This window comes from Orbicella faveolata, unplaced genomic scaffold (genome assembly GCF_042242905.1).
Source record: "Orbicella faveolata isolate gen_17 unplaced genomic scaffold, um_ofav_v1 contig_13, whole genome shotgun sequence".
In the NCBI taxonomy this organism is placed as follows: domain Eukaryota; kingdom Metazoa; phylum Cnidaria; class Anthozoa; order Scleractinia; family Merulinidae; genus Orbicella; species Orbicella faveolata.
This window is the reverse complement of record NW_028301540.1, coordinates 15,321,538-15,336,675: the sequence shown is the minus strand read 5'-3', so window position 1 is coordinate 15,336,675 and position 15,138 is coordinate 15,321,538. Positions and strand designations below refer to the sequence as shown.

At 46.7% G+C, this 15,138-nt stretch overlaps 2 protein-coding genes and 1 pseudogene across 2 annotated transcripts; 2 read left to right on the top strand and 1 right to left on the bottom strand.

Annotated features, from left to right (window-relative positions):
• Window positions 1-98: 98 nt before the first annotated feature.
• On the top strand, window positions 99-1,349 carry LOC149115220 (uncharacterized). Its single transcript, XM_089284772.1, has one exon. It carries the CDS (start codon window positions 99-101, stop codon window positions 1,347-1,349), a length of 1,251 nt encoding a protein of 416 aa, XP_089140898.1.
• A 3,663-nt stretch (window positions 1,350-5,012) lies between these two features.
• LOC149115219 (uncharacterized) lies at window positions 5,013-5,928 on the bottom strand (annotated as a pseudogene).
• Window positions 5,929-11,861: 5,933 nt separating this feature from the next.
• On the top strand, window positions 11,862-14,148 carry LOC149115218 (uncharacterized). Its single transcript, XM_089284770.1, has one exon. The coding sequence runs from the start codon at window positions 12,256-12,258 to the stop codon at window positions 13,309-13,311; it is 1,056 nt and encodes a 351-aa protein (XP_089140896.1). The 5' UTR covers window positions 11,862-12,255; the 3' UTR covers window positions 13,312-14,148.
• Window positions 14,149-15,138: the final 990 nt, after the last annotated feature.

The window sequence follows — 15,138 nt, the reverse complement described above, 5'->3', positions numbered from 1 at the left end:
GGTAATGAAATGTGAAGGTGAATTAATCAACATGACACGAGCCTGCAAGCCTGTTATTTTTTAAATTAGAAAAATAATCGCCGGTGTATTAATACACAATGTCAGTGCCAGAGAACCTTAGCCCAACTTACAACGAAAAGACATTACACGCCATGCAGGCCGAGCGCGCGGTCAAGCGAATCACCTTTATCCGCTCCGAAGCCAACCCCGGGGATAAGCTGTATGTTTCCGTGCCCAAGCTGAACGAGAACGAGGTTCTGGTGCCGAGCTCGCTAGCGCTTCGCTTTGACATCGACATTTCTGGAGGGCACGCCAACAACTTCCTTGTTCAGAACGTCACGCGGGCGCTCGTTGACAGGCTGGTCGTGAAGTTTGCAGGCACTATCCTGCAAGACACGGTTGGCTATGACATCTACAAAACTTTCGAAGACCTTTTCCTTTCGCAGGAAAAGCGAGACAACATGCTCCGCGAAGGGATTCAGAGCGAGGATTTATGCAAGATCCGCTCAGGCGCGGGAGACAAGAAAACCTCGGGCGTCGACGCTGAAAACAAGCTGAACGAGGTACACGGAAGCAAGTACCGGATCAGGCTTGACCACCAGATTTTAACCAACCCCGGTGTTTTCTACCCCCAAGCCCTTTACAACGACCTCACGTTCGATGTAAAACTTGCTAAAGCTATACATGTGGTCAGAGGCTCCCACACAACCCAGCTGAAATACAAGCTGACCAACATCCAGCTCGAGTACGAAATTATCCGCAGCAAGACTCTGGCGGACGAGGCACACAGCGTTTACTCCAGCGGCAAAGAGTTCACTTACGACCACGTGATGCATGACAAAGAGGTGTCTTTCAAAAAAGGAACTGACACGAGAATCAACATCAAAGTCAACGCCCAAAGAAGGTCACTAAAAGCCCTCCTCCTCCTGTTTGTAGAGCCGTATACTGCGGGCGACAGAGATTCAGAAAAATTCATCTTCCCGGCTCTGACGAAAGTCAGCGTCACGGTCAACGGCTCGCCCAACATGCTTTTCAACGACGGCATCGAAGGCAAGGACATGTGGGAAGAGGCCCACCGCTTCTTTGTGGAAGAAAAAAATAAAACCGAGCACATGAATGCGACAAAGTTTTACACCGGTGATAAGTTCGGGCTTGTGATTGACATGCGCTCCATGGCGGACCAGTCGATGTACGGCAGCGGCACCCGCATTGTGAACAGTACAGACGAGGTCCAGCTGGAAATTGAGCGGAAAGCCGAAGGCTCAGGCGACGTGAAATGCCATGTATTCGTAATCTCCGACTCCCAGTTCAACCTTATGGAAAGACAGCTAGAATCTGTACAGTTTTAATATGGACCCAAGCAAGATACCCTTCAACGCTCTCATTGTGGGGCCGACGAATTCAGGCAAATCAAGGTTTGTGTTGGACCAGATCTACGGCCCTTTCCGCTTCAAGTTCCGCTACATCGTGCTCATCTGCCCGACATTCGCGCACAACAAGACCTACCACAGAATTGGTGAAAATGATCCAAAAATGGATGTGATAATGTGTGAGCAGCACGACGTGGAAAAGTGGTTGAAGCTCGTGAGATGGCTTTTCGAGGGCGCCAACACGCTCATAATACTCGATGACTGCGCAGCCTCCAAAGATGTGAAAGGGCGTACAGGCGAGCTGGTGAATCTCGCCTTTTCTGCTCGACATACGGGCATCAGCGTTTGGGTGCTGACTCAGAAGATGACCGGCATAACATCTTCCTTCCGGGAGAACGTGGCGACGATCGTTCTCTTTTACACCCCCTCGGCCAAGACCACGAAAGCCATTTTTGATGATTACGCCGGCGAACTCTCTCAGGATGAGTACAAAGGTCTGGTTTCAAAGCTGAAAGAGCGAAAGTTCTCTTATCTCGTGTTCTCGCTTCGCCACACCTACGGGGTGAAGTTATTTTGAATAAAAAAAAAATGGAAGCTGTATATAGCCTTGAACAATGGCTGAAGAAGAGGCCGCGTTAGCAGAAGTTATGAACCTACTTCAACCCGAGCCTGAGCCGTCGAGTGTTGTAGCGGGTGACCTTGTTCCAACCGCCCCCAGACCTGACACTCCTGCTCTTCGTGAGCAGCTGGCCGTGCTGGTGTCTACAGGCAAAGCCAAAGAGGCCATCGGAGTGCAGTTAACCCACGAGCAGGTGAAGCGCCTGAGCGACAAAGAGGTCGAGAAATACACCAAACGCTACGAGACGTACGTGGGCTCAAAGACAACAGAAAGCCTGATCGACAGCTTTATTTTTCTTGTATCCAAAGTGGTCGGAATGACCGTCAACATCAAAGACATCGACGCTTACCAAAAAGAACTCAGAAACGACTACATCATAAACAAAGAGCTCTCCAATCTGGCCGGCAACCTTGCTTTGAAGTGCGGCCGGTTTCTTGCTGCGGCCAACGCGGCGCTGATCACCACAAAACATGTTGATTTTAACTCACATTTGGAGAAAAAGGCCGAAGTAAAATCGGAAGAGCAATCCTCAACAACCGCTGAGTGATTGCAGAAAAATCCTGAGTGAATTTTTAAGCATTATTATATTTGCTCATCATGTCAACCGAACAATCCGAGAGCGCACCTGCCGTCGATGTCACACAGCAAGCGACAACTCCGACTACAACAACGTCAACGCAGCGCGTAAAAAATCCCAAGCGTGTGGCCGCTGGAAAAATGGTTGCTGAAAGAACGCGGCTGGCCCGGGAGCAACAGAAAAAAGCAGCTGAGGCTTATATGGCAAGCAACAAGGCGAAAGCCACAACAGCGGCCCCCGAGCCAGCCCCGACTACAGAAGGCGAAAGCTCAAACTGCAGCGGAGAAAAAAATATCGACCTCAGCACCACCCAATGGCTTGCTGTTGCCAGCATAGTCGTTTCACTTGTCGGGATTTATTACAAACGTGAAGAGCTCAAGACCGCATTCGCCAAAAAAACACCGGAGCCCGCGCCTGAGCCCGCGCGTGTTGAGCCAGAACCTGCTCGCGCGACACAGACAAAAGGTTTGAAAAAAATGATTTAAACTTTCACCTGTAGTAGATAAACATGAAGAAAGTTGACGTTCCCCAAATTCGTATCTCTTCAGCAGCAATTTTTGGTATTGGGCTGTTATGGTACGACTTCAACGTAAAGATTTTTCATACAGTCCGCGATCTTTTGCGTGCAACATTGTTTGAAAAAGATGAAGAAGGAGATAAAATCCGCGATATTTTGGCCGCCGCATACTATGGCGAGGATGGCGAGGATGACGAGGATGAAGAAGAAAAGACAGATTAATTTATTTTAAACTTTTGTTTTTACTTATATCAACCGCTATCATGTCCGACAACAAGCTTGTTAAGACCATCATAGACGCCGCTACTCTCACTGGCTTAGCCGCTGGCATCGGCTGGGCCGCAAAAAAGGTTGTAAAAGAGAATTTTACTTCTGATCCCAGCAGCAGCGCGATGAATTACGTGCAGTTCACCGCCGTCATGGCGGGCAGCATTGCGCTCAAAAAGTACCTCGAGGATCAAAAAATCCTTCCTGACAGCGTCTGAAATTAATGATTTGAAAAAAAGACTCTGCAATATAGCACCATGGCGAGCATCGCGATTATGGTTGGTGGGGCTGTGTTGAACGCCACGGCTTTTATCGGTGGCAATTATCTGGCGAGGGCGCTTGGCGGGGGCGACAAAGCTGCGCTTGAAGAAAAAAAGCGCCATGACAAAGTTCTCGAGGCTTATCAAGCGGCTTACGCCAAATAAACGCGCGACCGCACCCATCTTCTCGACTGGATTGCGACCAACGCGCAAATAAAGGCGGAGGCCAAGCAGAACTTCACCAACACTGACTATGCCTTCAAACTCTACAACCAGGCGCATCCTGACGAACAAATGATACCCCCCAAAGAGCCCAAGTTCTCAGATTTCTATCAGCCGAGCGAGCAGCAAAAAAATGGTGAACTCATATTCGTGGGCGCCGGGGTGCTCGCTCTGGGCTACGCAGCCTTCCGGTTCCTTTAAACTTTTTTACGCCTTACTTATAGTAACGGTATGGACGCCAAACTCGCAAAGATATACCATGGCCCCGGGGGCTACTGGAAAGGAATCGCCGCGATCCAAAAATTAGCCGAGGCCGCCAAGGTACCTGAAGAAACCGCAAAAAAGTGGCTGATCAAGCAAGCGCTCTGGCAGATATTCCTCCCCGCGCCGAGGCGAATTCCTCGGCCGAAATTCGACGTTCCAACACCCAACAAGGTCCATCAGGCGGACCTTCTTTTTCTGCCGCACGACAAGCTACCTCGTGGCCGCAATGTTTTCAAATATGCGCTGACCGTTGTCGACGTGGCCAGCCGCTACAAGGAGGCCAAACCCCTGACTTCGAAAAATTCTGATGAGGTCGCCCAGGCCTTTCAGAAGATATACAAGCGCGGGCCTCTCAAATGGCCTGAAATGCTGCAGGTTGACCCCGGGCGCGAATTCATGGGCGCTGTCACAAAGAAGATGGAAAAGCACGAAACATATATCCGGCGCGGGCGCGCTGACATTCACCGCGACCAGGCCATTGTTGAACGTTTCAACCGCACCCTCGCTGAGCGCTTGTTCGGCCACCAGTACGCCGCGGAAATGCGACTCTCTGAGGGCCAGCGGTCCACTGCCTGGGTAAAAAGACTTCCTGAAGTTGTTTCGGCTTTGAACAACGAGGTCACAAGCCTTATCGGCAAGAAACCCGCCGTTGCCATCAAAGAAAAATCTGTTTATGCAAGGCCTTCGACACCTTATTCAAGGCTTGTTGGAAAAAGCGAAAAAATACTTCCCTCTCTTGTCCAAGTTCGTTATCTCTACCAGCCCGGTCTTTGAAAGTTTACAGCATTGAAAGATCTTTCACAAAACCGGATCAACCCGTTCTCTACTATCTGCGCGACGGTCCCAAGCGCGGCTTCGTGCGTGAAGAGTTGCTGGTTGTCCCTCCAAACACTACTCTTCCTCCGGCTGACGTGAACTAAAGGTGAAATTCGATTGGTTCGGTATGTATCCCATCAGGCAGCACCCACCGCTTGTCGTAATAAGCGCTCAGCCCCAGCTTCTGCTGCTCGTAAGTGAGCATGTGCCCGTCCCGCATCCTGAAACCTCTGTTGGTTGCCGTGTCTTTGCTGCCTTCCAGCGCTTCCTTAAAACGCTGCCACGTTATCTCGTTCTGCTTCTTTGACATGCCCTTCGTGCTAAACTTCTTTTTTTTTCGCCCTCTCCTTCGTCGGCGTAATAGCACCTCGAGCAGAGCGCGATCATCCGGCTGCCCTCGAACTCAAGTTTGAAGAGGCCTGGGGTCCGGCCGCTCCACTTGTCCCAAGCCAGCCACTGATTTTTTTCCGCCTCGAATTCTTGCTTCAGCTCTGGCCGGACAATGTCTTCGAGCCGCTCGCCGGAGATTGCAATGTAGTTGCTGTCCGTGTCCATCTGGATCAGCTCAAAATCTCTTCTGTCGATATACCTGTCGAGAAAGTCGTAATAGAACTCCAGCATCCGCAGCTTCGCCAGCTGGTAGACGGCGATTCCAATATGAAACGGCCTTCTGATTGTGACCCGGGGCTTCCGGCTTTCCAACTCACACGCCTGCCCGACCTCTTCAAGATCAGAGAAATACGCGCTCCGCAAGGCTCTGTCGACCACCTTCTCGTCTTTGGTGTAAATCACATTTGTTTGCCGCTCCAAAGCTTCAATAAGCTTCCCGTACGCGCTGTTTCCCAGAAGTTTGAACACTTCAGCGAGCAACGCCTTGCTTTCGTCCACGTCTCCTGACCGGCGCGCCTCCGTCACCTGCTCCACGAACCAGGGAAAGATCTTGGCCGGTTTGTAGTCGATTGTTCTGTAAACCCTCGTGATTACCGCCCCGTGGTTCACGTACCACAACAGCAGAGGGGCGTACACCAACATCCGTTCTGCAGACAGCGCTCCCACAAGTTTTTTTCCGTCTCCGCGATTTCTGCCCGTTCTTTCCAAGTAATCGGCCATATGTTGCGGCACAGCTTTGGCAGGCACCTGTTTGTTGTAGAAGAAAGGATACATCTCATCGAACTTGGGATGCGAGCGCTCTGGAATCACGATGTCGACTTCGCCAAATCCAAACCATTTTCCTTCTTTGAGTATGTGCGTTAGTATAGGGGCCGCCTCCGCTTGGAACGCGCCTCTGTAGTGCTTGACATTTTCCTTCCCGCAAGGCATGTCTTTGAGCATGGTAGAAAGATAAAGAGCGTTGGCGTCTAAACCGATGATTTTTTTTGCAAAGACGCGGTTCTGATATTTGATGAGACCTTATCCTCGTGACACCAGCTTCGTGGTACCTTGTGAAAACCAGGCTCGGCCCCCCAACAACAGCTTCTTTCAGCATCTCATATGCTTCTTCGCCCGGGCTGTAAAGATCTGCGCCCCGCTCAACCGCTCCCGGAGCAAGTAGTGCAAACTCACGCCTGGGATGCTCACAGCGTCTTTCAGAATGTCTATCCCCTTCTCAGTGTAGAAGTTTCTCATCTTTTCCAGAGCCTCAAGGCCGGGAGCCACATCGAGATTGTTGTAGTAACGCAGCCAGTCTGCGAAGGTGCGCATGCCCTTGTCTTTGAACACTCGCTGGCATCCCTACCATTCATCCCGCGTGAGAACGTATTCGCCCTTTAGCTTCGAATACCAGTCCTCGTATTTTGGGAGCCCGGGGTAATCAAGCTTTTCGGGGGTGTCAAACCATTCGTAGGGAAACCACGATTTCACTGCCTTGCATCCGTAGGCTTTCACCCATTTGTCGTAGCTCGTCCCCGGGCCGAGGTAGTTGATGATATCGAGGAAACGGGCCCCCCAGGTGAGTAAGAACATGGTTTTGTTCCCCTTTTTCGCCACTCTGACTTTTTTTGATACTTCAGCAAGAGTGCTGGCGAAGTGGTTTTTGATCAGATTCAGGTCGTTACTGCCTGAGTTGAACCCTAAGACAGGAACCTGGTTGCACCATTCGTAGATTTTTGCTGCTGCTCTTTTGGTAGCAGGTGCATGTCTTCTGGCACAAACTCCGCTCGCACCTGGTCCTGGATGTTTTTTCCGCGTCTATGTAACTCTTTCATAAACTTGTGGACCAACTCCGCGGGGTCTCTTTCACAGATGTGGGTGGGCTCTCTTTCAAGAGTGTCGCCGATACTAACCGAGATTGGCACGTGCGCGTTTTCTATCGTTAACGCTCCTGTCGGCTCTTTCCGATAGTTTTTATCGCCATACGACTCGAAATCGTACAAGGTTGCGTGCTGGTAAGTTTTCGTTTCCGTCCTCGGAAGTTCCCCCTTAAGATGCCCAACTTCGCAAGACCATGCCTCGATTACTTCGTAGCCGATCTTCCGCAGAAATGCGGTACGGTTCAGGGTGGCTTGGTACAGTTGTTCAGGGGTTTTACCGTTGTTGAGAATCATCTGTTCTCGATAGCGTGGGAAACATTTTGGGCATCCGTGGAAAGGGCAGCCGTGGTATTAGAACACCGTCCTCGTTTCGTGGTTGTACCCGTCGACAGGCGAGCTCTTCATTTTCCCACCTTCTCGCGGAAGCCATCTCTCGCCCCCATGCCCGCACATTGCATGATGAATGTGGATACCCCGTTGCTTCGCTTCTCGCTCCAGCCACAGCAGCGCTTGTCTAGATGCTGTGCTGTTTGGGTACATCACTTTCTCGAAAGCTGTCTGCGGGGCTTCGACTTCCCCCCCCCCCCCCCCGGGTAATAGATTGCCGTTTTTCCTGCACTGCAGGTTTGGAAATGCCGTTTGAGACTTTAAGCTTGTGTGAATCTCTGACGGCAATGAGTGCATTCATAGGTTTTCGCCAGCTTTGTGATGTCTTTTATCAGGAAAGCGTGCCCTTCGTAGATACCGATTGTCAGAATGTTTTTCAGTTTGGGATTCGCGTTTACTCTGAGATGCCATACCACTTCACCGTCTTCTAAACGCTCAGGCTCGTAGACACGTATTCCGAGCCAAGATGCGACGGCTGTGGCTTCCACCTTGTCCAACTCATCTAGAGACGTTTTTGCGAAGTTTGCAGGTATGGATTCGAGTTTGTAGAAACTCTGGGCCAAGCTTCTTGCCTCTTTTGTGCACCGATCTGGGCGCGCTCCTCGGTGCACAGCGATGCACCGCCATAGGCACAGGTTGTCGTAATACGTGTCCAACGCCACCATTGCCCGGCTATGGGCAAGGTTGCGCAGCCAGTCCGGTAACGGGCCTGTTCCAACCAATGGCTGCCTGTCAATCACAACCTTCAGGTCAGCGTTGAAAAAGCTTTCAAACACCCACTTTGTATTCGACCTTTCAACACTTTCAAGCTCAAGGCGACTTTTTTCCTGGGGGTGAGCCATTCTTCCGCATCTTCCAGTCTGTTAATCCAAGGTGAGCCCTTGATTGTGTAGTAAATAATCACCGTTCCATCCTCAATGTTGCGCAACTGATACGAGAAAACATGCCTCAGATAAAAAGACGTACTTACGTTTTCTCATATCTTCTCCATAAAGTCTGGTGTGAGGTTTTTTCCCAGACCTCTGATGAAGTGCCATCGAATATAACGCCGTCCTTTACTCTCTTCCCCCTCATGCGTTACATCATCGAACAGGTACAGAATCTCATTCTGGTAGTCTGTCACTGTTCGGATGTTCTGCGCAGGAAAGGGGTCGTACTCCTTCAGAAGCTCTTGATTTTTTCTCCCCTTTCTTTGCCGTGGAGGGGGTCTTGGTTGGTAAGGTTTTGGAAGTAAAGGTTTTTGCAAACGCTTCTACGTTTCTTGGGAAATAGGTTCATCCATCACGTTCTCGACAAGCTTTCTAACGGCTGGTGCGTTTTCCGCAAGTAATTGGTTAAAATACTGCAACGTTTCTGGATCGATTTTTGCAAGTTCTTCTCCCAGTCTTTCTTCAAACCTTTGGTCATTGGAAGCCATTGTTCCTTGCGGTTTAATACTTATCCTCATTTCTCTAATTGTGTTGCCTTCAGCTCGAGCAGAACGAGATCGAAATCTTTCTTCGCTTTTTTGCCCTTCCGCATTAGCCGCTGGTTTACAGTTTTCCCTCCGCAGCCCCTGCATAACCGGTAGGCGCACTGCACCCCGACCCCGCAGACCCGACATGGGGCCGGCATTCTTATCCCTTTCTTTAGCTGGTAGTTGTGCTGCTTGCACAAGGTCCCCACACACCGCTTTCCACAGCTTTCTTTCCGGCCCCGCATCAGCCACGCGCATTTGGGGAAACAGCGAGATCTATGTAGGAAAGGATCAAAGAACACGACAAGGATATACGACTCGCCCGTACCCAGACCTCCGCCGTTTCTAAACACACCCACGAGACCGGCCACTATCCTATCCGGAATGAGGTCAAGTTTATTGATCGAGATCCTCACTGGTACACACGTAGGGTCAAGGAAGCTATTCACATAAGACTTCACCCTAATAACATCAACAGGGATAGTGGAATTGAAATTCCTTAAGCATGGATACCCACGATCAAGAAACACAACAACAGGAGAACGGTACAACAGCGGACCACTGAGGGAACAGCTACTCGCCGGAACAATGGAACAATAGGAGGATCGAAATGCACCAATCACAGCCGACCTTTGTGATATAAATGATACCGTGCAATCAGTCGACCTTATCGCCTGAAGAAGACCAGCACTAAGCAGTCGAAACGTCGCGATCTACATCTCAAGTGACTACATCGTGAGACAAACGATAATACACTCTACTATCCAGATATTGTCAGTATCACCATGCTGTAGTCGAAAAGAGAAGCATTCCTTTGCGATAAAAATCAAACACAAATTCATTGCTATTCTTTAAAACATCCCTCCTTCAACTTCATAGGCTTTGACAATCTCGTGAAAATTTTAGAGGGTCCCAAAAACGGCTTTATAATGGTTGGCGACTATTTTCAGCGAGCTATTCGGGTTTAAGTGGGCACTGATGAATATGTTAAGTTGTAGAAAGTTCATCGCGCAGGACTGTTCATGTTTGTTTTACACAAATTCGAGTAGTTATTTGTACAATCAAACCTGTATATAACGGCCCCGTATTAAGCGGCCACCCTCTATTAAGCGGCCAGTTTTCAAAGTCCCGATTTTTCGCTCATACAAACGCTGTATTTGTTACCTGTATTAGGCAGCCACCTCTAATAAGCGGCCGCGGCCACCCTGTAGCAGTCCTATGTTTGTCTTTCTTTGTTATTTTACCTGTATTAAGCGGCCATCCTGAACGTAACAACTGCGAAATGACGGAATGAGATATTTTGTTGTGAACTGTAAGTCATAGAAATACAGCGCTGTATACCGTAGAAGAGGAGGGAGCAATTTATTGCACAGTACTTTTACACAATGTTACCTACATTATACCGTTAAGTTACAAGTTGGTACTGAACCTTGTTTTAAGTATTGATCGCTTGAAAGAGTGTGGATTCTCCTATTCTTTCCTTGCATGAAGTGAGGGTGGCTACAGTTCGACTGTATTTAGATCTTGTCGTCACTATGAACATAATGAGTAGATTTACTTTCCACATTTGATGAATGTTTAATCAAAATTACATTTTAAAAGTCAACAGCTTATTAGCCGAAATCAATCTGTTGATTCACGTATTGTTATGCCCAAAATTTTTTTTTTTCCTGTTGCCTGTTGCTAAGGAAACGAAACAGTAATTAAACAGTATTGTGAAACCGATCGCGCGATCGCGTAACCTCAAAACACTTGCTAAAAGTTTAATCTTTGGCTTTGTCAGTGGCTGGCTTTTAAGCTTCTTGGGTTGTAATTTCACAACGAACTTACTTTTTACACAATGAAATAATGTTTCGCTGTTTGAGAGTCGTCCTGGTACTTATTAAGAAATATTCCCACTGTTGCACAAGATGTGTTTGTTCAGGTCTGACGAGATTAGGAATATGAAGTCATTTTGTTGGCTTATCGATTCAGTCGTTGCATTTTGTGCGAGTGACAAATCTTTCAGTCGGTCAAACAAAGCTAGTGAAATGCGTACTGAACAACAAAGTAAGCCCTTAGGTCTCATTTTAATGATTTGGTGTGCTTTCTCAAGTGTTTAGCAGAAACAGAGATTCGAGACAGTACGTCAAGTTGCTACTTCTATCGTCTAGTGATTGCTTTTTGATGCTAATAGTTTCAAGAAACCAGCAGTAATTAAAGATAATTACAGCGTGTTTGACGTTTTCAATTAACTGGAACGAACTCATGTCCCGACAGCAAAGGTAATGTTTGGGGTAAAAAGATGTAACACAATGGCGATATTATCCTGTGGATGATATTTCCTTGTTTCATTGTTATCAGATAAGTAACAGTCTCCTCTCTCAACGAAAAGTTTATTTCTAAAAGCATACTTTTCTACATAGAGTGTTCGAAGCTGTAAGCAGTTATGCACGTTTCATGTAACAATAAAAAAAACCCCTGTGCTGCTGAAGTTTAGTTGGCAAGTGGTGCGAATCGGACATGATAAATTTATCGCTGGGTTAGAATTTTTTCGCCCGTCTATGGAGAGGTATTGGGTTGCTGTGATTTTGGCTAGCGCTGCTTCAGAGAAACGTTTTTTGCTCTTTTCTTTCGATATCAACTGGGCCGCGGGGGCCAAGTTCTTGTAACGCTAAATGTTTCATTGTTTTTTTTTTTGTTTGTTTAGGTCGCACTGTTCCGGTAAAACCAATCGAGCTGGCTTCCAAGCTTCTTGAGTTGTAACATTCGCGACAAATTTACGTATTTGCCTGGTAAAATAAAGTTCTCGTTGTGTGGTAAAAGTGGCTGAATGACTGGCAGCTGGTCAAAGTAGCAAAAACACTAAATGACCGGCCAAACAATTTTTTTAAAGAATGCTAGTAAATCTTCGTTTAGCTGGGCATTGAATAAGAAGCCATGAGCCATGTTTGTGCGACAGTAATGAGAGATCAATTAACTAGAATGATTAAAATAATGTGTTTGGGATAAATGCCTCCGCCCCCAACCACCTACCCCCCGACCCCTTGAGATCTGTTGTTCTACCGAAATTAGCCATGTCTGAGAGACCTAAGAGAAGAAGGGGACTGGTACGAGACACGGGCGCGGTTTTACGACAAGGAAGTCACAGTATATCAATACATGAATTAGCTTGCTGTATTCACTTTCACAATCAACGCCCCGAGGTTTGCTTGCTTCGCAAGTGCTCAACAAGAAAGGCTAACTTCAGCTGCAGACACTGAGTTCAAGTCATGTCTAACCTTCCAGATTATCCAGAGATCGTGCCGAAGAGTGCGGAGGAGGCCAGAGGAATCGACTTTTGTGGTACTAAGCACGACTATTATATCATTCGTTCAGATCTTGGCGTCTATATGAGAAGCGCAAATTTCCATGAAGGGAATGATATCAAGATTTACTCCTTAAGTCCAGCTTGTCAGTGGGGCGATCACTACTTGGCCACCAAAGATCAGTACTACATCATTAAAGGGAACGAATATCGTAGAGTTACCAACATGAATGAAGACAAAGATGCTGTGGTGTACAGTCTTCATCCCAACTGTCGTGGAGGAAGCCACTACTACTCTGCGTTTGGCAATTACTACATCGTATTTGCCGACAAGGGCGTCTATCGACGAGTGGAGAACATGAACACTGACAAGGGTGCCGTTGAATATAGCATCCACGAAGCGTTCCGTGATGGTCTCTACTTCTGGGGTACGACTGATTACGTCTACTGTTTGAAGCAAGCAGGCGAATGGAGTGTCCCTTACCACAGAAGCACCAACATGAATCTCGACGAAAACCCAGCCACTTTCAGCGTTCACGAGTCAGTCCTCAACTTTATACCTGGCGGCATAGCTCAAACCGACGGAAAAGCGTTTGGTTATTGGCATAATATCAAATCTTTTGCAAATGAAACCGACGTTACAGTCGACTGGAAAACAACCATCACGAAAACCGTTGGCTTCACAAGGAGTGAAATGTCCTCCATAGAGCACAACTGGTCCATCGAGGCGGGAGCACAGTACCAAAGCGGTCTTTTGAGTGAGGCCATCTCCAAATATCAGTTTAGCCTCAAAGTCCAGTATGGTGGAAAGAGCGTTAACACAGAGCAGCAACAATGGAGTAACATCACTGAAGAATCCGAAACCCTTAACCTGCATATCCGGCCCCGCTCTGAGGTGTACATTTGGCAGTATCAAATGGGGTTTGGCCAGAAGAAGAACCTTTTCAGCCCTAACCTGGAGATTACCGAAGATTCAAAACCACCTGATGAACCAGCAATTTACTATAGTCATGCAAAGTAAGGCTGAATCGGTGCGCGTCTCAGAATTCTTCTGTTAAGTGTGAAACGGGTGAACTTTATTAGTCAGAATTGTGTTTGTTAATTAGGCCACGAAGTGTTTTGGAATTTTGTAGTAATTTCGCTTTATCTAGTTGAATTTGGCTCTCCTACATAATTCCCTGACATACACTATGTATTCGTATTTAGCTTTTTGATATACGCAGTATCTAGTCATAGCTATTCAGGTTCAGGGCGTATGGGTATGTTAAGTTGTAGAAACTGAATGTTCACATACATTTTTTACACGAATTCGCGTGGTTATCTGTATTTAGATTTTGTCGTTACTATGAACACAATGAATGGATTTGCTCTCCACATTTGATGAATGTTACATCAGAACGGAAATCAGTCTATTGACTCAAGTATTGTTATGTCCAAAATTGGCTTTTTTCCTGTTACCTGTTTCGTTTCTAGGGAAACGAAACAGTATTGTCAGGCCGATATCACGCGATCACCTAACTTCAAAATACTTGCTGTTGTAACAAGATGTGTTTGTTCAGGTCTGACGAGATTGGCAACAAGATATCATTTTGTTGGGTTATTGTTTTAATAGTCGTCGCATTTTGTGCGAGTGAGAAATCTTTCAGTCGATGAAAAACAGCTAATGAAATACCTACTGAACAACAAAGTTAGCCCTTAGGTCTCATTTTAACGATTTGGTGTGGTTTTTTCAAGTGTTTACCAGAAACAGAGATTCGAGACAGTAAGTCAAGTTGTTACTTCTATAGTCTAGTGATTGCTTTTAATGCTAATAGCTGTAATAAATTAAACTAGCAGTAATTAAAGATGATTTACCGCATGTTTGATGTTTTCTATTGACTGGAACGATTTGATCTGCCGACAGTGAAGGCAATGTTTGGGGTAAATGAAGAATTCACAGTTTTAAAATATATTTAAAATAAAGATAAAGGCGATAATTTGCTGTGATGATATTTCCTTGGTTTGTTGTTGACAAGAAGTTCAAAACCGCGCGGTGAAATTTAAGGCGCAAATTTACTCATAAGAATAAGTAAAAGCTTAAGAAGTTCATTGAGTTGAGATGGAGTGTAATTGCGGTATTTGGCATTATTATTTGTAAGGTCTGAATGTATAGGGAGTTTAATAACAGTTGTTATCGACCTACAATAAGTGTTAAAAGTTGTCAAAAGAGTTAACGCACGCGCGCGCCACATTCGAAAAAAAGGGAAAATTTTGGCAAAAATACAAGGACAATACAATTACTACGTTTTCTGTTTGCTATCCGCCAATGTAGTAACCCTGCGTGTCCATACTTTGCAACGCTCAATAACTAACGCATGCAAAGATTGTAACACTAGAATAAACCGAATTCGGAAGAAAAAAGTTTGTCGACAAAATTACCGAGAATGTATGGGAACGAAAAGAGACTTTTCGCGTCTGCTACACGCAGTTATCGTAACCTCAAACGACACTTGCAAACATTCGGACATCAGAATAAACAGATTCAGAAAAGATAAAATTTCAGCCAGAAAATTACGTAATTGATCACATAGAAACATCGACTCCCCGTCCCCGGACATACCCCGGGCATTTGACTCGTCGCTGAGCGCAGGGGTGGGGTGGGGAGGGGGGCGGGAATTTGAAACCAAATGGAAGGGATGGAGGGGAGGGGACTTGGAGAAATTCGCGCACTTTTTATTTTGGGGTTGGCCGGAAGCGGGATTGTTGAAGTTTAATTCGCGTCGACCGGTACATTACAGTCATTACAGAGTGAAAATAATTGAAATTTTTCTTCCTTTTTTCATGGATATGTTCTCAGTTCTTCTATCTT

Excerpts from the sequence above, each read along its gene's own strand:
- LOC149115220 (XM_089284772.1), top strand. The coding sequence starts at position 99 with ATGTCAGTGCCAGAGAACCTTAGCCCAACTTACAACGAAAAGACATTA.
- LOC149115218 (XM_089284770.1), top strand. The coding sequence starts at position 12,256 with ATGTCTAACCTTCCAGATTATCCAGAGATCGTGCCGAAGAGTGCGGAG.